General features: G+C 45.7%; 1 protein-coding gene across 14 annotated transcripts in view; it reads right to left on the bottom strand.

The window, feature by feature from the left end:
- The window catches only part of PTPRT (protein tyrosine phosphatase receptor type T), a 1072026-nt gene that overhangs the window by 795815 nt on the left and 255375 nt on the right, over positions 1-20836 (bottom strand). For all 14 annotated transcript variants that reach the window (XM_043602349.1, XM_043602354.1, XM_043602350.1 and 11 more), the window contains exon 2: positions 1686-1811. In XM_043602349.1, the coding sequence (XP_043458284.1) occupies positions 1686-1811 (126 nt within the window). The remainder of the gene's footprint in view (positions 1-1685; positions 1812-20836) is intronic.

Genomic DNA, 20836 nt, shown 5'->3' with positions numbered 1-20836 from the left:
ATGAAAAACTTACATAACCATTTATGCCTTTAATTGGAAGTATACAGAACCATCCAGCAGCCTCGTGCTTTACAGCCAAACTCCAAGTCCATGAGGCCAAAGAGGCCACATCCTTACCTGGACAGGTCTGAGTGTCTTCTCTGTCTATAGCTTATTAGTGCATCCTGTTAAATTCTTCTCCCCAGAGGAAGCCAAAAAGACATGGCAGGCAGGAAGTGGGTGGTCTAGAGTTCATATGAGATGTCTGATGGTAACCAAAGGCACAGAAGTGGTGAAGGCCATCTGTAGTGTGATGGTTAACCATGTGTGTCAACTTGATTGGGCTACAAGATGCCCAAATAGCTGCTAAAACATCATTTCTAGGTGTGTCTATAAGGCTATTTCCAGAATAGACAAGCATGTGAGTTGGTGAATGGAATAAAGCAGATAGCACTCACCAAGGGGCGGGGGGGGAGGCATCGTCCACTCCCTTGTGGGCCCAAATAAAAAAAAAAGCGAAAGGAAGGGTAAATTCACTCTCTCTACCTGAGCTACAGGCATCCACCTTTTCCTGCCCTCAGACATTGGTGTTCCCGGTTCTTGGGATTTCGAACTCAGATCAGGGTTTATATCATTAGCCCTGTATCCTAGGGCCCTCAGACTTGGACCAAATTACACACTGGTTTTCCTGGTTCTCCAACCTGCAGACAGCAGATGATGGGACTTCTCGGCCTCCATACAGTGTGAGCCAATTCCCATACTAAACTCCTCTTAAATGTGTCTCTATAAATCCTATTGATTTTGTTTCTCTGGAGAACCTAATACACATGGAAGCAGTATAGAACAAGCCTGAGATCTCCAGCATTTAATGGCCAGAGCGAGGAAGAGTACCACAAGATGTGTGGACAAAGAACAAGATAGTATGTGGGTTAGACTGCCCTTAGATGGGGAGGAACCATTAAATATGATGTTCCCTCTCCAACACCCAAACCAGCCGTCTTTACCGCTATACCTGGGATCACATATCCAAAGAGGTGATCCTCATGTTCCCAGAGTTGTAACTCTTCCTGGCATATGTCCCCAGGTAAACGTTTTCAAGATTCAAGTCACCCAGGCATAGCCCACCCTAAGTGTGTTTTTCCTGAGTATTCTCCTCCAGGTGTACCTCCGCTAGAATATACCAGATGTCACTCTCATAGGCCTGCCTCAAGCAGCCATCTATCAAGAAAGCACATTAGCCCTTTAGCCCTGCTGGTTAATGACAAGCTGGGCATTCAGGATGTCAGGACATTAACTATGAGTAATATTCTGACTGCGGAAGTTTCCCTCGAGATATACAAGTTATTTATCTATGTGTCCTGGAAGAAAAGGAAAGACCTCATTCTTCACAAGTTCTTTCCTCTCCACCCCAAATCCAACTACTCTTAGGTTCCCAAGCAAAACCCAGAGATGCTCTACTTATAGCTAAAACTTAGAATCTTAAAGCTAAAAGAAATCCCAAAGGTTCCTGAATCCAGGGGACATGTGATTCTTACCACATACCTTAAGAACGCACTCAGCCTTGTTTTGATTACCCCTGGAGATGAGAAACTTACTCGAAGGACATTGTCTACTTCCCTCTCCACTCAACCCATACATTTGTCCCCGTAAGTCATCCTAGAAGTTAGTGACCCTCATCCCAGCCTCCAACACAGTGGGTCACGTACCTGTGGGCACCGCGGGGTCCAGCATTGGTTTCTCCCATGTGTTAATCTGCTCCCAGGTAAACCCATTGGTCCCCAGGGCCACGCTATAACCACAGTTGCTGTAGTGTTCATCAAAGGAACAGCCACCTGCAGACAAAAAAAGATACGGGTAAATACCTCCTGGTGTCTGAGCTTGGCTCAGATTAAAAAAAAAAAGGCAAGCAAATTGGATTTTTATATTTGCTCTGGTTCTCTCAGAAAGGTGCTGGCATCTGCCGGCCCCTCCTATTTAAAAAAGTTAATAAGGCTAGTTACATTGATTTCAATCTTCCTTCCCGAGAAAGTAAACAGTAACATCTCATTCTGAGTAGGAAAAAATGAATGCCAGGGCATGCCTCTGTGACTGCTTCCTACAACAGGGACAGACACTGGGGGCAGCAGAGAGAGAGCACCAGCTCCAGAGTCCGGCCAGACCAACTGCACACAGCTCCACCTTGCGAACCTGGGCCAGCCCTGGCCAGCTGCTTCCCCATCTGCGGCCCAGTTTCCCCACCTGTGGCACAGAGGGGAGGAGCCACTGGACCGAAACACCATGAGGACTAAATGGGGTAACACATGAAAAGTAACTGGCACGGAATAAATTCTCCACATCTATCTCCCTCCCTATAAAAGTGGTTTGTGAAAAATCATGTTTCATGGCATAAAAATCAAATTTGTGAAGAATCAGACAATCGTAGTTGGTGCTGATAGTGTTTAAAGCCATCTACCATTTTACAGTAAGTTCTAACAATTCAACTCTGCAAGGATTTACTGAGCATACACCATGAGCGGTAGGTCCCCTCCAGGGGACGTGAACAAAGATGTGGGCTACAGAACCAGGGCTCCAAGGAGGAAATTCTGGTCTGGATCAACAGGAGCCATGACATCCCAAAGGAGGACTGATCAGGGCTTATGGAGTACCCAGCACATCTGCGGACCAGGAGCAGGAGGGGGGGCATCCAGGTGAGCCGGCAGGACACAGAGGTGGCACAGGACAGAGTTCTACAGCAGCCTCCTGATGGTCTCCCAAACCCCCTTTCACACCCGGCCAGCTCTGCAACCGCCCCCCCCATTCTCCTTGATGCTCAGGTGTCATCACATCACCATCTGCCTCCCTTACACACCCTCCTCCCCCATCACACATGCAAACATGGTTCCAATCCATGTACAGAAGCCATCCATTGCTGGCCCCAGCCCAGGTCTGCAGCCTTCCCTAATATTTCCCCATCATCCCCACCAGCTGCCAAGGACAAAAGCCCTTCTCTGCACCCCAGGCCTGGGATGTTCTCAGTGGGGTAGAAGTCCTGTTGACAGATCTTGTGTGAATGATAAATAACCCAGAAGCACTGACCCTTAGCACCCCAATTTGGAGTCTCAGCTGAACAAAGGAGGCCTGGACGTACTCTGGTAATACAGGCATTTGGGCTTGAGTCAAGAGTATTAAATAACTTTGCACTAAGAAGTAACAGCAATTTGGGATGTCTAATGTGGATACCTCAATTACAAAGTAAAGGAGAGGAAGAAAGGGATTCAAGAAACAATGGAAAGCAGAAACCTACAACAAGTGACAGCCAGTAAGAAATTTCCTGTGATGGAAACTGGCTGATGCCTTGGTAGGAACTAAATCTGATTCCATTCATTCATTCTTCAGTTCAACATGAACTGAGCCGTTAATGCAGGTCCAACAGAGTCCCAGGCCCTGGCCGTACAGCGGTTTACACAAGGGTCCTGTCACTCTTCCACAAGACAGAATGATGGTAAATAAGTAAATGAATAACCCACATGCATTTTAGCGTCGTGCCACAAAGGCTGCAGGTGAGGTGGGTGACAGACTACTAGGGGTTCAGGAAGCCTTCCCACATGTACCGGAAATAGTTCCCTGTCCTGTGCTATAATGCTCCTCCACTACACCCAGCTCCTCAGGAAGAGCAGGCCACACATGGCAGCCATGTGCCACTCGTAGTTCAGGTAACTGAGGAAGGTCGATGACCAGTGCATACTGACAAGGACAACAGGCAAGGACAGGAGGCCAGGAGATGAAATGTTAGGAGAGGGTACTTCACTCTGGATACAGCGGAGAACTCAGCTGGCCTCTGAAAGGCAAGGAGGGAGGCAATCAACCAGTTTGCACTAGACAGGGAGCTTCAGGAAGGCTAGGAACAGCTCTGGCACATAGTAGGGGCTTAAGTATCTGTTGAGTGAATGAACCAATAATGCTAACACAGGACTCCTGACACAAAGCTCTGTTCCAGTAACAGTGAGCACAGAGTACCCCCACACTCAACCCGCTCTGCCAAGCCCCATACTTGCCCCTTCTACCTAGAAATCTCCTTCCCCACATTGCCTGACAAATTCCAAGTGATCCTCCCGAATCACTTCTTTTTAATTTTTTAAAAATGTTTATTTGAGAGAGAGAGGGACAAAGAGTCCCAAGCATCTTCTGCACTGTCAGCGCAGGAACCGTAGCAGGCTCAATCCTACAAACTGTGAGATCATCACCTGAGCCAAAATCAAGAGTCAGATGCTTCACCAACTGCACCACCCAGGCACCCCCAAATCAGTTCTTCTATAAACTTACCAGACCAGAACACAGTGTGAATACTCCAGACATGAGAACACAATACACTACATTTACAATTGTTTTTTACTTTGCGGGGGAGAGAGAAAGAGCAAGTGAGAGCACAAGCTGGGGAGGGGCAGAGAGGAGAGAGAGAGAGAATCCCAAGCAGGCTCTGCACCGCCAGCACAGACCCCAACGTAGGGCTCGAACTCACACAACCGTGAGATCATGACCTGAGCCAAAACCCAGATACAGACTCTTATCTGACTGAGCCACCCAGGAGCCCCTATATTTACAATTTAAAAGCAGTGATGGCAGTGGTTCCATTGCTCTTAGGTAGGCCATCCCCCTTTTCTCCATCACCATGTCATCACCTGCCAGGAGCCCAGCCTGCAGGAGACAAATGAATCGGGTCAATGCCATAGACAACAGATCCTTAACCTGCTTGAATTGATAAGCAAGGGACACCTGCAGCATCTCAAGAGTCCAGTGGAAACCTGATTTAGCATCCTAAATAGACATCAGCCTCCAGGATGAGATAAGGAAAGAGTGGCCAAGACCATGCTATGAGCATAGCAAACTGTTTGAGTCTTCTCTCTTGTGCACACAAGAGCACTGTGTCTCCAGGCCACTTGCATCTGGGCAAGACCTCATAGTAAGCCCTAGAGATGTGTAACAAAGGGATATCCACCATGTGCATGATTGGCCCATAAAAATGACCTCTTACAAGGAATCCCCCTCACCTATCCCTGCTGTGAAGAACTCCAAAACTATAGGTGAAAGCAGTGGCATCCAGGGGGAACGAGTCTGGATCCCTGAGACACTGGAAGAGAGCCAACCAGTCACATGACCAGTGATACCAGCATTCACTCTCCAAGAGCAAAATCTCAACTTGTCTTATGTTACTGACATCATAGGGGTTAACTAGGACCATAGCAGAACCTTTTGCATGCTCTCTCAAGCATTTGCTCCATGCCAGACAACATACTAGACACTGACTGCTTATTTTTGCTCATTTGCTTTCACTTAATGCTTGCAACTTGGTGAGGCAGATTTTTATCCCTTACTGTAAGTACAAGATAATTAACGCACGGAGGGGTTAAGCGACCTTCTCAGCTCACACAGAAGGGAATGTTAGAGCCAAGATTAATTCTGTGGTGACCTAGCCACATAACCCATGCTCATTCTAATGGACCAGAGAGAGAATGTATTCCCCCAAAACCAAGGATCAAGCCTTTCACTTCTAAGGTTATGAGAGAGGATCAGAAAAAGGGCTTCCAAGGTGGTTGGATCTCTCCCATTAGAATGCATTTCTTTGCTTATTCTAGAAACAAAGTCAAGTTTTTTTTTTTTTTTTATGTTTTCTGTCCACTGGCACAGAATCGACTAAGAATTCTTACACTCAGTTTGCAGAGTGCAGGGAAAGACAGCCTCACAAACGTACACTCAAGGTGCAAAAATGCAAAAAACACCTTCATGGAGAAGGGCTGAAGCAAGCTCAAAGACCACATTCAAAGGAGGCTGCCTTAACCGGTCCAATATACCCTCTCCCAACTCGACCACTACCACTCACAAATCCACTGTGGCTTCATCAATCTGGAAGGAGCAAATACAGCATGCTAGGCATGATGGGAAAAAAAAAACAACAACAGCTGAGGACAGGAAAGAAAGAAAAGCAGTTTCCGACATGCCTGTCTGCTGAAAGGGAGTTTGGTATTTGGCTCCGAGCTTCCAATGGCCACTAGAAAAAGGAAAATCTGTTCAGATACCGGACACTCAGTGTTCCTACAACAAAAGCCAATTGCACAGGAAAATTACACCCATTCCAGGTGCTTGGCTCACCCAAGAATGTCTCCGCAGGACCACTGGTAACAGAAACCCCATGCTCCATCATGAACTGTATCGGAAGAAACACCCACACAAGGAGCACATGGCCAATTACATGAGACTATTTCTCGTTCTCCACATAAACTGACCGCATCACCCAAAATACAACAGGGGGAAAGCTACTCATTGGGGCTCAATAGGATTCAATCTAGAGTTCTGCTCCCCATTAGTCTGGCTTGACCCAGACACAAGTGTTAAAAGCTATTTAAGAGAAAAACGTACTTAGTAAGTATTTCCTTAAAGCCATCCTCCCTGAATTTTCTTCCTCTCAACCAACAGATTGAGAAAGAGTAGTTACGAGCGCAGGATTACACATCCTGACAGCAACCCACGCTGCCGCGGGGTAGAGCCCCACTCTAGCTCACATCTCTTCCTCGTTTCTGGGTCCTCGTTTTGTGGTGTATGTGACGGATCACTAGGGAGCCCCGCCGTGGTAAAGGGAAGGATTCCAGCGACGCAGAAAGAACCGGGAACTCTCAGGAGCCACCAAGATGCAGAGCCACACTGCAAGCCAGGGACTGGCTACTGACGGCCACCAAGGGGAGGAGAAGAAAGCAAAGACCAGTTGCTTCTGGACCCATAGCATGAAATATTCAAACCCTTGATAACCCCAAGTCTCACCGCTGTTCCTCTATCTCAAAAATCAGGTTTACTTTCTTGACGCAATTCCTTAGGTCCCTAACGCCTGACAGAAAAGGCTCCCGGCTGCCTCTGCAGGTGCTGGTGGCAGGCGACTTAGGAAAGACTAATGAGTGCAGAGGTTCCCAAAAGACTCATCTGGAAGCACCCCTCATTCAGTTTTAAAGAACAGGCAGACCCATTTAACTGATGTCAACCCGACCACAATCATTATGGGGGAAAACAAAAAACCCACCCCAGGAATAGGAATCAGCACATGTGTCCAGAGCACACATCCTGGTTTGGAGAAGACCCACATAACTAGGGGAGGACAGGGCGAAGGACACAGCCCTACCTTCCTGCACCCAGAGAGAGGAGCTATTTCCCTGGACAGGTGGAGGTCAAAATGTGGCAAAGGCCCCAGATGCTCTGACGAGAGTCAAGCATAAAAAGTCAACAGAGAAATGGAAAACTGTAGCAAGGAAATTGGATTCTGGAAATCCATTTGGGTTTGGTAATGTATAGCAGATCAGCATCTGTAAGGGAAGTCAAAATAGTGCAGGATACATACTCTAGGATACATTAAAGCATAAATAAAGTTTATAGTGCCAATCAGAATTTTTTTTTAAACATGAGCTCTTCTTTTGAAAATGAGAAAGGAATAGAATTCAATAAAAATATAAATGTGTCTGCCTCTGCATTTCTCAGATATGAATCCTGTATTTTCTTGAACAGAATTAAGTTCAGAAGAGGAACTAAACATTTCCTGAGCTTCTGTTATATGCCAGGCACTGCACTTGAGCTGTGTTAAGTATGTATTTATAGATGTGTGCATACAAATGGAAGTCCAATTACCCCCACTAAGACAGGGGATGACAAACTTCCTCCGAAAAGGGCCCAACACTAAAAAATTTTCAACTTTGCAGCCATACAGTCTCTGCCACAACTACTCAACTCTGCCACTGTAACATAAAAGCCGCTGTAGACAATACAGAAACAAATGGATGTGGCTGTGTTCCAATAAAACTTTATTCACAAAGCCAGGTGATGGGCCTGATCTTAACCAAGGGGCTGCAGTCTGACACCCCCTCCTCTAAGAAAGAAACATTGCTTTCCCCGTTTTACACAAGAAAACTTGTCCTCAAAGTTACTAAGGGATGTGCCCAGCTAGAAATCTCAGGGAGAAAGAATGCCCTCGCATAAAGCAATAACAATACTAACATCTCCTTTTATTGGCCACTAAATGTGTACTCCTCACTGCAGGCACTGCCATTCTGATTGTACCCATTCTATAGACAGAGAAGTAAACTAACCTGCATGAAGTAGTAGAGTCAAGACATTAGTCTCAGGTTGTAATGGCACCAAAGCCTGAATACTTTCCATTGCTCTAACCCTGCCCCTCTTAGGACACCGTGTGTGTGCACAGAATCCAAGTTTCACCCTGCTGCTTCCGGAGGGGCGGGGAGGGTTGGGAGGGGAGTTGTGCCTATAACATCCAGTGATGAAACTAGTGAAGAGAGAAATCTGGAAAAAAGAAATATCCAAGAAAAGCAGAAATTTGTCCTCGCTTGCTCTACATGGCCAGGTTCACTTCCAGCACAGCTCGAACTTTGATTGACACACGTGAACATGATCAACCACAGTGATGCGCCCTGAGGAGGGTAACAATGAAACACCCCATCCCCTGGCAAGAATACAGCTAAAACTCAAATATCCCCCTCAGGGTGCTCTGTGGATACATCCAGCACTGGGGACCTGGGGAAAGGGGGAAATGAAACCACAGGACTGTGCCCCTCTCTCTCCAAGCCCCAGAGCTCCACGAAAACAGGGGCATGCCATATATCCCTTCACCAGCACCTAGTCCATAGTCTGTGTTTGACTTGATTGTTCAATGAATGGACAAACGCATTTAAAATAGATCTGCACTCATGCAGAGAAGCCAGGCTGCAACCCCCACAGGGAGCTCTGGTGTATCTTCCACTGGCTTCCCTCAGGGGTCAGGATAAACCCAGTTTAGGCCTTGGAGCAGAGAAGAGCTCTGGGGCTAAGCCTTAGGCTGGACCCTTTGAAAGCATTTACCTTGGGTCTGCAAATGCTCAGGACAGAGGGCAAGTCTGAATCCAGAGAATGAAGGCAAGCCAAAGGATGAAGCCAGGAGAAACCATGAAGCTACCAAACGAAGGAAAAAGGGGAGTCATGTGGAGGCCAAGGAGCATCAGAGGGGACATAAGAGTACCAGCAGCAGACCCAGAAAGAGAGCAAGCTGCTCAGGGTTAAACTATGAGCAGGGTTTAAGCAGGGGTGGTGGGCACCATGCCAGAAGAGCCAGGTAATCATGGTGCAAGGTCAAAGAGATGTAGACATAAGGCTACCAGGCAGATACAAATCTCAAGTCGATGTGAGTGGTAATAATGACAACCAACACTCCCTGTCAGGTGCTGAGCTACACAGGCCCGACGCTACTCTAAGGGTTCACCAACGTTAGCTCATTTAATTACTCCAAGCGCCCCATGAGATATGTATGGTCATTATCCCCCATCATATCAATAAGGAAACTGAGGCATAAAAATATTTAAAAACTAGCCTAAGATCACAGAAATCACAAGAGACAAAGGGAGGGCCTTGAACCTCGACTAACTCAGTCTACATTCTTACTAATTATACCAGGTTGTCATGACAATGAACTTGGAAGGCAACCTTGATCTTGAAAGGAAGTTCTGGTTGAGGGAAATGGCTGGCGGTAAAGCTCTTCTCCAATCCCTGTGAGAAGTACACTGAGCCAGCCTGCGTGCCTTTTTCCAAATCACTGCCTCGGCTCAAGATGCCTCTCCACAGTCTCAGAAGTCAAGGCATTCATGACAGAATGCTTTTTAACTCACAATAGAGGCCACGGTGTGCTGGGGAGAACAAGAAATGGAGGTGGGGTCTCAGGCAAGAAGGTGTATGGGGTGGAGGCTCAGGCCTCCCACAGTCATCCCTGATATGTGCGAAGTTCACACTTGGAAGTTATTCAGACTCAAGATGTGGCAGGACTAAATGCTTAGGGGCACAGGAAAGGGCAATGTGGTAGGACTACTTTTTATTATTCTTTTAACTCCGCATTTAGCAAACTTTCCATAAAAAGCCAGATAATAAATATTTCCACTTTTCTGATTTTATTGGTTTTCATAGCCTTGCAACAGACTAAAACAACTTAGGGGCTTAAAACGGCACCCATTTATTAGCTCATGGGTTCTGCAGGTCAGAAGTCTAGACAAGGCTGGGCTGGCTTCTCTGCTCAGGGCCTCACCAGGCTGAAGTCACTTTTCTGGGGCTCAAATCCTCTTTGGAGCTCACATGGTATTAGGCAGAATTCAGTGTCCTCTGGCTGGCTGTCATCCACAGGCTACTCTCAGCCCCTAGACACTGCCCACAGTTCCTGGCCTTGTGGCCCCTTCCCATAAGCTCTCTCATGCCCCAAATCTCCTGCTCTGGGTAGGGCAGGGCTGGCCCGATTCAGGTAGGCCCATCCAAGACCATCTCCTTCTTGATTAAAGTCGAGTGATTTAGGACCTTAATTACATCTGAAAATTTTCTTCACTTTTCTCACTAACCTGACCTAATCATGGGAGTGAAGTACATGATTCTCAATAGTCCCACCCAAGGGATGTGGATTCCACAGGGCACGCATGCCATGGGGCAGGGATCTTGGAAGCTTTCCTAGAATTCTGCCCACTTCAGTGGACCACTAGCTCTTGGTCACAACAATGCAGCAACACCACAACATAGAAGCAACCATAAGCAGGGGCACCTGGGTGGCTCAGTCAGTTAAGCACCCAACTCTTGACTTCAGCTCAGGTCACAATCTCACAATCTCAGGGGACGGAGCCCCACTGACAGTGCAGAGCCTGCTTGGTTGAGATGCTCTCTCTCCCTCTCTCTATGCCCTTCCCCCACTCTCTCTCAACAAATTTAAAAAACTTAAACACAATTTAAAAAAAAAAAAAAAGCAGCCATAAATAATGAGCAGAGTTGTATTCAATAAAAAATATTAACATTGCACTGTGAATTACATATGGTTTTCACATGTCACAAAATAATATTCTTTTGATTTGTCTAACCATTTAAGAATGTAAAAACCAGGGGCGCCTGGGTGGCTAAGATGGTTAAGCATCTGACATCAGCTCAGATCATGATCTCATGGTTTGTGGGTTCGAGCCCCACATCAGGCTCTGTGCTGACAGCTCAGAGCCTGGAGTCTGCTCCTTCTCTGACCCTCCCTTGCTCACACCCTGTGTCTCTCTTTATTAATTAATAAGCATTAAAAAAACTTTTTTAAGTGAATGTAAAAACCATTCCTCAATGGTGGGCCATATGAAAACTAGTGAAGGTCTAGAATTGGTCTGCAGGCTATATACCATTCCAACATTTGCTTTAATGCCGTAAAAATTTCTAATTTTAACACAATCACAGAAAGGGGCCACGTTTCACCATTTGAGTGATGTCTGTTGAATGTCATGTTCTTTTAACAACTCTTTCCCAATTCCCAGCTGTATAATGTTTTTTCCTCCCTCTGGGGACAATGTGTCTCCCAGTGTCTTCTAAAGCTACACTCCTGACCTGTGAGCTAAGGGTGACAGCAGCACAGTAACTGTCTGTAATTAAATAAGCACCCCGCCCCCCACATCACAGCACTTGTACTTTATGAGTCAAAACTAGTACACACCCCCAATTCACAGATGAAGAAAACACGGCCAGAGCACATGACGTTCTCAACACCACATAGTCAATGAGGGGGAGGGCTAAGGCTCAAACCAAGGACTTCCTCCTTAGAAGTTCTGAGAACCAGGGCAAGCTCTGGGATAGATACAACTACAAAGCTTGTGGGGCTCAATACAAATTTAAAATACAGAGCTTCTTCCTTAAAAATTAATTTCAAGATGGCCATGGCAGAGCCTAATAAGCATGGAGCAAGGGCCAGTCTCCATGAGACTGCTCAGGTCACACACACCCACGAAGCTGGCCCTGCTCTGCAGACACCCACGTTAAAGTACCCAAACCCCCAAACCATCAAGATCCCACCCTCATGCTGCCATGCTTTAAAGGCAAGGCAGTATCTAAGTGGGGCTTATAACTGCAAACAGCCTATCACGGGTAGGAGAGCCTTGCCCCCGGAATGAATGTAAACCAGACTTGCATAAATTGAATTCCTTTTTTGAATACCTAATTGAATTTGCAGAAGTGTGTGCCAGGGGGGTGTTTAAGTAAGTGCACAAATATGATAAGAAGGCCTTCACACCATTATATCTAATTCAGTAAGCAAAAATAATGGCAGGGCACGTTCCAATTAGTGTTTGATTTATTTGCTTTAATAAATCCAATTAGTAGAATGTTTTATAAAGTCATCCAATGTCAAACACTCATGGACTCAACAGATAGAAACAATACTCCTAATAGAAAAAAAATGTTTTAAAGCTTTTTGAACAGTGAATTTATTATAAATAAGATGATGTCTCTCTGATGGCTTGAGCGTTCCCCAAGGACCAGAGAAAGTGTCTGATCTGCTCATTTGGTTCTTTCTCCCACAGACTCCATGAGGCAACTCAGGTTAATTGGGCCCATTATAATAAATCCAGGAATGAAAACAACAAAGGTACAAGTTAGCAAAGGGACTTCAAGGGAGAACAATGAACTTGCTGCTGGGTCTTCTAGACCAGAGACGTGTTCAGACTTCCAAGGCAGCTCAGAAAAGCAGGAAAAGACAGGACTGACAGGACTAACAGAAACAGTGGTGTTCTAGAACCTGATTCAGCCCTCCCACACCCTTTGCAGGCTCCAGCTCTCCCACCTGTAAACTAGAGAGGTCAATGTGCTTGGTGGCCCTGAGGCATGCCCACTTTGGGCAGGCGATGATTTTCTTTGTCCAGTGAGACATACGTAGGTATGGGTTAAAAGCGTGAACTCTGGAACCAGCATCCCAGCTCCACTATTGGGGGGAGGTAGCTTTGTGACCTTGGCCAAGTTATTTAATTTCTATGTGCCTCAATTTCCCCATCTGTAAAAAAAAAATGAGGATAATAGTGCCCATCTCTTAGGGTTGTTATGAGGACTGAGTCAATTCAGTATTTACCAACCAAGACCTGGAACAGAGCCTGGCACAGAGGTGCCAAATAAATATTTAATTAATGTTTAATCCCATGTATGAATTAGGAATGGGGAAGATAACTACATTATAGGTTAGATTCAGATTGCACAATCTCATAAACAAACAGTACTTTAAAAGAAACTATCTGAAATGGCCCATCATATGCTATATGGATCAGCAGCACCTACTGTGATATGCTGATCTGTACTGGCAGTCCCAGATTCATTCTCTACTTACTGCTGTGTAACCCTGGGCAAATCACCTAACCTCTCAGGTCAGAGATTCTTCCCATGTAATAGAAGGCATCCCTTCTATTATAATACAGTATAATATTACAACCCCTTCTATTACAATAAACTCTCTCAAACGACACTTGAATTTCTGATACCCTATGAAACAGTGACTGTTCTACCATGTCCACCTGGCTCCATTTGCTGGGATATAGGACTGTCAGGCAACCCCTGGAAACAGAAGCCTCTGTTCAGACCAGCTTCTCTGAGTGGTCTGCCATGGCCCTTGGTCTGGTACATGTGTGTGTGGTACAAGAGGAGAACACAGTAGTGAACGTGGCAGGTTCATTTCTGTCTTCTCATGTGCCCCAGTGTTCCTGGGCACCAGTTTACAAGCAGACCCAAGAGAGCATGCAGGAAAGGAGACATCTCTGCCCCAGGCAAGGTCGCAGCAATACTGCAGTGCACTGTGTCGGGGAGGAAAGAGAGCAAAGGAGAAGGCCATGTTTGGGCTCAGCCTCCAGCTTCAACCTGCCAAGGAGAGGATGAGGGAGCAGGGGAGAGAACGGTCACCTTCAGTTCAAAGTGAAAAATGGCTCAATTTGGAGACCAGCTGGAGAGTCCACCAGCCTGCAAAGTCTTCCTCCCCCTCTCCGCCACCCAAAAACAGCCTGGGAGCAGATACAGGGATTCCACTAGTCTCCCACACTGGCAGAGGACACAGATCATCTGGCCTAGCTCCTAATTTCACAGGGTGGGGAACAGGCATGAAAAGTACAAGGATGCAGAGAGGGGTGCAGCGTTGGGATGGAACCCCGCTCTCCTGGCCCGGGGCCAAAGTTCTGCCTACTCAGAAGCCAGAATAGCATCTTTCATCTTTTCTCACACAACCGCGATGCCTTTTTCATGTTTATTTCTGTGGGAGCAGGGAAAGAAAGAGATGGCCACAGGTCATACCCTGTGTCTGGGAAACTTTTTTATCTGTCAGGAAAAGGTGAATAAAGGTTTCCTCTGCACAGAAGCATGGGCTTAGAGGGCTTTCTGGCAGGCTCTGTGCCAACTTCTGACTGCCTCTGAAACCCAAGCCAAGCTCTCGGGGGCCTCGGGGTCTTTGCACTTCCTCCTCCCCTGCCTGAAATGTTTTCACCATCGGTGCTTCATGCGGCTTCATGTGGCTGACTCAGTTGGGTATCGCATGCATCAAAATGCCACCTCGGTGAACATTCCAGGGGGAAACAGCCCCCTATTATCTCCAGTTCTTGTCTATTATACCACCTTGCTTATGTGCAATGGGGTTGTTACTAAGGGTTCATTCATCCCTTAGTATAAACTCTGAAATTATTTGCTTATTCGCTTATTCATTTTCTGCCTTCCCACTACATAAGTCCACCAAAGCGGGAAGCATGTGCCCATTTCATTCGCCAATCTTCAGGACTGTTCAAATAGCCCAGCACTTTGATGTTTAAGCATTTGAGTGAATACCGAATAAATGAATGAATGAAGCTGAGTATGGCCAAGTCTCAGGATTGTATGACTTGGCTTCAGAAGATGATCTGTAGTTTGGTTCTGGAACTTTCCTTGTGACCTCAGGTGAATCACAAGAAATCTGAGCTTCCATTTCCCCATATGTAAAGTAGGAACGATAATGACAGTGGCTAGCACTTAGTGAGTGTTTACCATACGCTGTGCAGTGCACTAAGGCATTTCCACAAATATCTCACTGAATCCCCAAAGGGCCCCTTGAGACAGTATGATCACTACCCACACTTCATCCACAATGAAACTGAGAACCAGTTAGATAACTTGCCCTAAATCTCACAGGTAGGAAATGACAGGCCTGGGATTCACACCAAGACAGTCCTACCCTAAACACATTCTTAGCCCTGGGTCACACCAGCCAAGTGATCACTAACTTTGCTACCACTGTGAGAATACCTGGATTTCTAAAAATCTCTTCTGCAAGGGACTTATTTTTAACATATGACTTTTTCACCAGGGGGGAAAAAAGAGAGAAGGAGTCACACCTTCTGAGTCTCTGTAGACAAGCCTCACCCGGTAAAGTCAGCTGAGTCTCCACTCACTGTCTTGGTGTTCAAGGTTATGGACCATCACCTGGTGCACACAGGGCTCTCCTGGGGACTCTGGTGCTCTCTCCGAGCCCACTCCAGACCTCAGCTCCATTAGTAACCTGGCTTACAGATCATCAAGAGAGACCACGGCTAGGTGCTCCCACCTGGCCCAGAGAGGAACACACCTTGTAATATATTCACCCGAGACATAAAGAATACCTGAGATGATCATCTGTGGGTCATTTAAAACTTCCCAGGGCTTTAAATTTTTTCCACTTTGGTAAAAAAACAAAAACAAAAAAACAAAAAACAAGCACGACCTTATTTCCCCTTAGAGCACCCCTGTGAGTTGCTCTTTGGGATTCAGTGTACCAATCTTGCATAGTTGGAACCTGAGGCTTAGAGAGGTTAAGAAACTTCCTCAAGGCTACACAGCTGGTAAAGGGAGGAATAAGGAATAGAAGGACTTTCAATCTGGCCCCATAGCACAGCCCTCTCAACTCTATCATAGTATCTCTTGCATGAAAAAAAACACTCAATACCTCCAGTTGGCAACTCTTACTCTTCCTTATTATCCTCCATGAATTAATTCAGCCCATACTTGAATGTCATTCATTAATTCTGTACCAAGTATCCACTGTGTCCCAGACACCATTCTAAGTACCAGAGACAGAACAGGGATTCACAACTTGCCCCTCCTTCACAGAGTTCACACTCAATGAAATCATGGGAGGGAAATAATGCAGGTAGGTACCCACCTTGGTTTATTCACATATAATGCCTTGAACATGGCAGGCCCTCAGTAAACCTATCTGTAAGGTACATAGAGAAAGCGATCCTCACCGAGCAGCTGTTCTTTGCCGGGCATCAGGCCAGTCATCCCACACAATCTCACTTAATCATAACAACCATCCTATGATCCAGGAATTACTCATTCTCATTGTAAAGATAAAGAAACTGAGAATCCATTAAGAATCCAGCCCAAGTTCCCTACATTTGTGGGTTCTGACTCTGCTTCCTTTCCCAAAAGGCCATCATCTCTCTCTGTTGCACAATGCCATGCATACAAAAGCCTCAGAAACATTTAGGGCTGGCTGGCAGATATTGGTTCATATACTCAATTTCTGTAAGTGTATTAACATTTAATTACAAAGAGTAAAAACGAGGGTTCTGTAGAGTCAATTTAACTCAGTAATAGCATCCAGCATTATATAAATCACCAAACTGGTCATTGTGTAGATAAAATATTTATTGACGCCTGAGTGTTATCATAAGTATAGATGGTATGGGGAGCTCCCTCGAAACAACTCAGCTTTGGCAAATGGGTTTGTGGTTGCCAGCCGGGCTGTATCTACCACGATGTGTTAAACGTGCATTAAAATGTGGAATGTTTTTTGTTTTGTTTTGTTTTAGGGACAGAGCACAAAGGACTAAAGTTCAAACTACCTTTAAGGCACGACTGGGTCAGTCCCAAAGCAGTGGTGGATCCGGAGTGTGTTGAGGTCCAAGGGCCAGGGACGGTGCCGTGGGTAACAGCAGTTAGAGCTATGCTGGCAGACCACCCTGGTAAATCATTAAGCCTGTGCGCTCCTTCTCTCAAATAGTGACACTCAGATTCCCTGGAGAGGTCAATCTCCCCCAAGAGAGAGGCACCCACAAACAGGAAGCAGGAACTTTCCTAGTAGTCAAGGAAGAGGTGGTCTTTGATGACCATTTCCTAAGGAGATAGCAGGGCAGTCTTGAAGATTCCTAAGCACAAAAAAACCAAAACAACAACAACAAAAAAAACCCCACCAGACTCCAGTACCTCAAAGCTGCCTCACCTCTGCTTCTCCAATGCCCGGGAGTTTATATGGCCAGGACATATAACCACTCTTCTCATCTTTAGATCGGGCACTCAGCAACTTCTAGCTCCATGCACTTTTTTTTTTTTTTGTAATCTGTAAATGCCCAAAGCAGATGATCCTATGAGCACAGCCCCTCACAGCAAGACTCTGCCTCAGGCTATAACTCTTTGGAACAGAAATGAACTTCTAACAAAGCTACCACCTGCAAAATCACATCATAGCTCAGGCTCTGACAGGCCAAGAGTGGTAGATGGTCTTGAAGACCGAGGGTTTGTCTAGAAGAAAGGAGCCCCGCATTAGACTTGCTCTGCCACCAGCTAGCTGCATGACCTTGCCTGAGTCACATTCAGTTTGACATACATCTGGCTAGAAGTCCCTGATGGTCTCTCTCAGAACCTCACTGCAACGCCTACGAAAACACCAGAAAAGGTGAAAACTTCCTGTACAACTGAAAACAAGGGCTCACAATAAAACAATTACATGTCATATGGAGGATACTGAAATGGATTTAGAAACGTAAATGGCAGATCACTCTTATTAAAATCTGGGTGGAGATAGGGGAATTGGGGAGTTGAACCTCATATACCTGGAATTAAGGAGGTGGACCATGTGTTCCTCCCACACTGCGAACCCCCAGATCAGAAATACACGCAATCTACTAAGTAGAAAAGGGTGCCCCTGGCCCCCTACTTGAGTAAGACCTGTTTTAGACACTTGGCAGTTTCTGTTCCTTGCTGTCTCCTATCTGCAGTAAGAAAATAAAATCTTCAGGGGAAAGAAAAGTTATGATGAGCAAAAAAAATAAAATAAAAATAGAAAAAAAGCAAAAGAAATCATTTTGAAAACTTAAAGAGTAGACCTCTAAAAATGACCTGCTACAGGAACGTGAAATACACTTCAGAAAATGTTAGCATCCTCAATTGGATACAGAGAGACCCAGCCCTTGAAATGACAACAAAAAGCCACAAAGAGACCAACATAACGAGAAGACAATAGGACTGAATAACAGATCTGTGGGTTAAGAAAGGATTTCAGGAAAAGTGAAAATGCAAAAAGCAGAATGGAAACCAGCATTGGCGAAAAAGATGGTGGTATAAACACGAATTTATCAATCCCTCGGATCTCGACACCAACTGAAATGAACTAAAGGACGCAAAAGTAGCAAAGAAACAGTAAACATGGAGCCTACAGTCCTATGGTCTTTTCTCACCACCTTAGAGGATGGGAGACAATTTGGGCCCACACAAAATGCCAAAAATTTACATACCAGAAAACTCATTCTTGAGAAAACGGCCCAGGCGTGAGAGGAAGTGGCTGAAATTCCAGAAAACCCAGGACTATCTGCCAGGGGAACGTCAGGGGCTGTGGAAAAGATTCAGGACACCTGACCTGAACACCTGCTGCCCATTCCCCCCTGCAGCAACAGCATCCAAAGCCTCAGTCATGTTTGGTTTCTCCCTCCAACCTGTTCTCCGCAGAGGCCCTGGGACCTTGTCTCACCTGGGAGAGCCTCAAAACTGAGTTGGTAAGCACTGGGGGCAGAGTGAAAGCAATGAGAAACGGCAAAACAATTTTCCAGGTTGAAGAACAGCAGCAGTCACTGTAGCAAAGCAATTATGAGAACTGCCCAACTTTCCCCATCTGGAGCCAGGTGAGAGAAGTTCATGTACCACCAGCACGTGCAGGAACACTTCCCAGAGGCGCAGCTACCTAAAACGAGCTGGAGCTGGCGGCAGAGAGCCCTCCCACATCCTCCAGGGTGCTGGCCATTAGCAACTGCAACTCCACTAACACAGAGAGAAGCAAAACCACATCCCAATCATGCTGAGAACCCACAGATGATAAGCATCTTGGACCCCAGCCCATGACCACGTGACCTCGGACAAACCGGTTAATCTCCCAGAGTTTCTATTCCCTCATCTGTAAAAAGACAATACTGTACGTATACTTGCGTGTATATGTATACAGTATACACTATACCTGTGTGTATATAAATACTGCATATGTTTATGTGCATATGTACACTGTAAATACTATATATGAAATATACCCCATTAACCCAAACTACATTTCAACTTCCACTTGTCTAGATCCCTAAAATGTCCCTGACTACTCCCAAAGCCCCACCACCAACCTCCAGAAGCAAAGTATGATGAAGGAAAAGTTGGAAAGACTCATACCTGAATTACTAAGACCTAGAGGCAGAGTGAAGCAATGAAAAATGGAAAAACAATTTTAAAACACTGTCATTAAAACTTTAAAAACTATCTTACTTTTGATAATTAGATAAAATATATGACTATCTGAACCTGTTGCCAGGGCCTTGGAAAGGTAACGGGACAGTGAGACACCCTCCATGGCTTCCCAGGTGGAGGACCCTGAAACTCGCTCACAGGATGCGTGAAGGGGGTGTGACACAGTGCCTGGCCCCACAAGCCATCAATATGTTTATGTGCAGCAGTGCCACATGGCGGATGGAGGCGTGTGAGATGTGTCCAGCACTTACGAACCTCTACTGCACCTGCATGGCTGTGCATCTCACCTTCAAAACAGCAGACCTCACGCAGGAGATGGGGAGTGCCCGGGGCGGGGGCGGGGGGGCAAGGGTGGGGTCACCAACACTGTTACTTTCATACATTTTTCGATTTTTACCCTGGGGAGTAAAACATTCAACAACCGTGCTAGAAAACACTGCTATTGTCCATGGCTCTGGCAAAACACCGTAATTCAGACATTTGTCTTGTTTGCTAAAAGATGCTGAGGTCAATGGGCATTGCAGACTCCTGTTAATTTTCCCAGTCCTTTCCCTTTCTTTTCTCCCTTGCAGCTCCCTGCATGCCTCAATCACATCTTTGCACCTTTCAGCATATACTGATACCTAAAGCTGGTTACCTTATCATCCCCTTCAATCCCTGTAGGTCCTTTGGTTGAAGGTATCTCTCCCAAGTAGCCCCAGGCCACATCGCATGACACACCCCAGACCAAGAAGTCCTGCTGCACACCTAGGAATCTGAAATGGCTTTGATTCAGATTTCACTACAATTACCCTTCATCTCCACCCATGAGCTTTTACATAGAGTTCTCTCTGCAGTTTCTCCACAGTCCTGGAAGGCTCCCTCCAGGCAAACCAAAAGAAATAGAGCTATGCCCTCGTCAGCAACACCCGCACACCAGGAATTCATGGGGAGGGAGCAATGCATTCCACAGTAGAATCAGGGGCAATTTTCATATTCTCCTATGCCATTTCCTAGTTATTCAGGAAATAATAAATGTTACAAGGTAAGATAGGGAAAGTCTGTTGGCTTTCTTACTGAAAACAGACTACAGAAATGATGTTGACGGAGAGTAGGCTTAAAGGCGCTTCATTCCATCCACTCTCCAGGGAGTCTACAGATTGCTTCAGGATCAAACCCAACCCATCACTGAGAGCAACGTGCTCAGTCTTCACACTGCTTTGAGCCCCTGGAGAAGTCCCTTGGTACCCACAAGAACACCTTAAGAGGCCACCACACAAAATAAATAAAAATTTATTAAGGTGGAGCAGATTATAGAACACAGTCTTCTTTGAAATTAATCACAGAAGAACATTTTCTTAAATCATAGTGCTCCCTCCAAAAGAAATCTAGCATATTCATCGTATGCACTTTGTGAATCTTGGTGTACATACACACACCTCACAAGATTTCTTACGGGAATTAGCAGAGGAAAACACGTAGAGCCTAGAAAAAAGTCTGGCACATTTTAAGAGCTAAATATATATTAGCTATTTATTATTAGGAGTAGAATGCCTATAAAACG

This window comes from Prionailurus bengalensis, chromosome A3, assembly GCF_016509475.1.
Source record: "Prionailurus bengalensis isolate Pbe53 chromosome A3, Fcat_Pben_1.1_paternal_pri, whole genome shotgun sequence".
Classification (NCBI taxonomy): domain Eukaryota; kingdom Metazoa; phylum Chordata; class Mammalia; order Carnivora; family Felidae; genus Prionailurus; species Prionailurus bengalensis.
The sequence above is the reverse complement of the archived record's forward strand: the minus strand, read 5'-3'. Positions and strand labels throughout refer to the sequence as shown.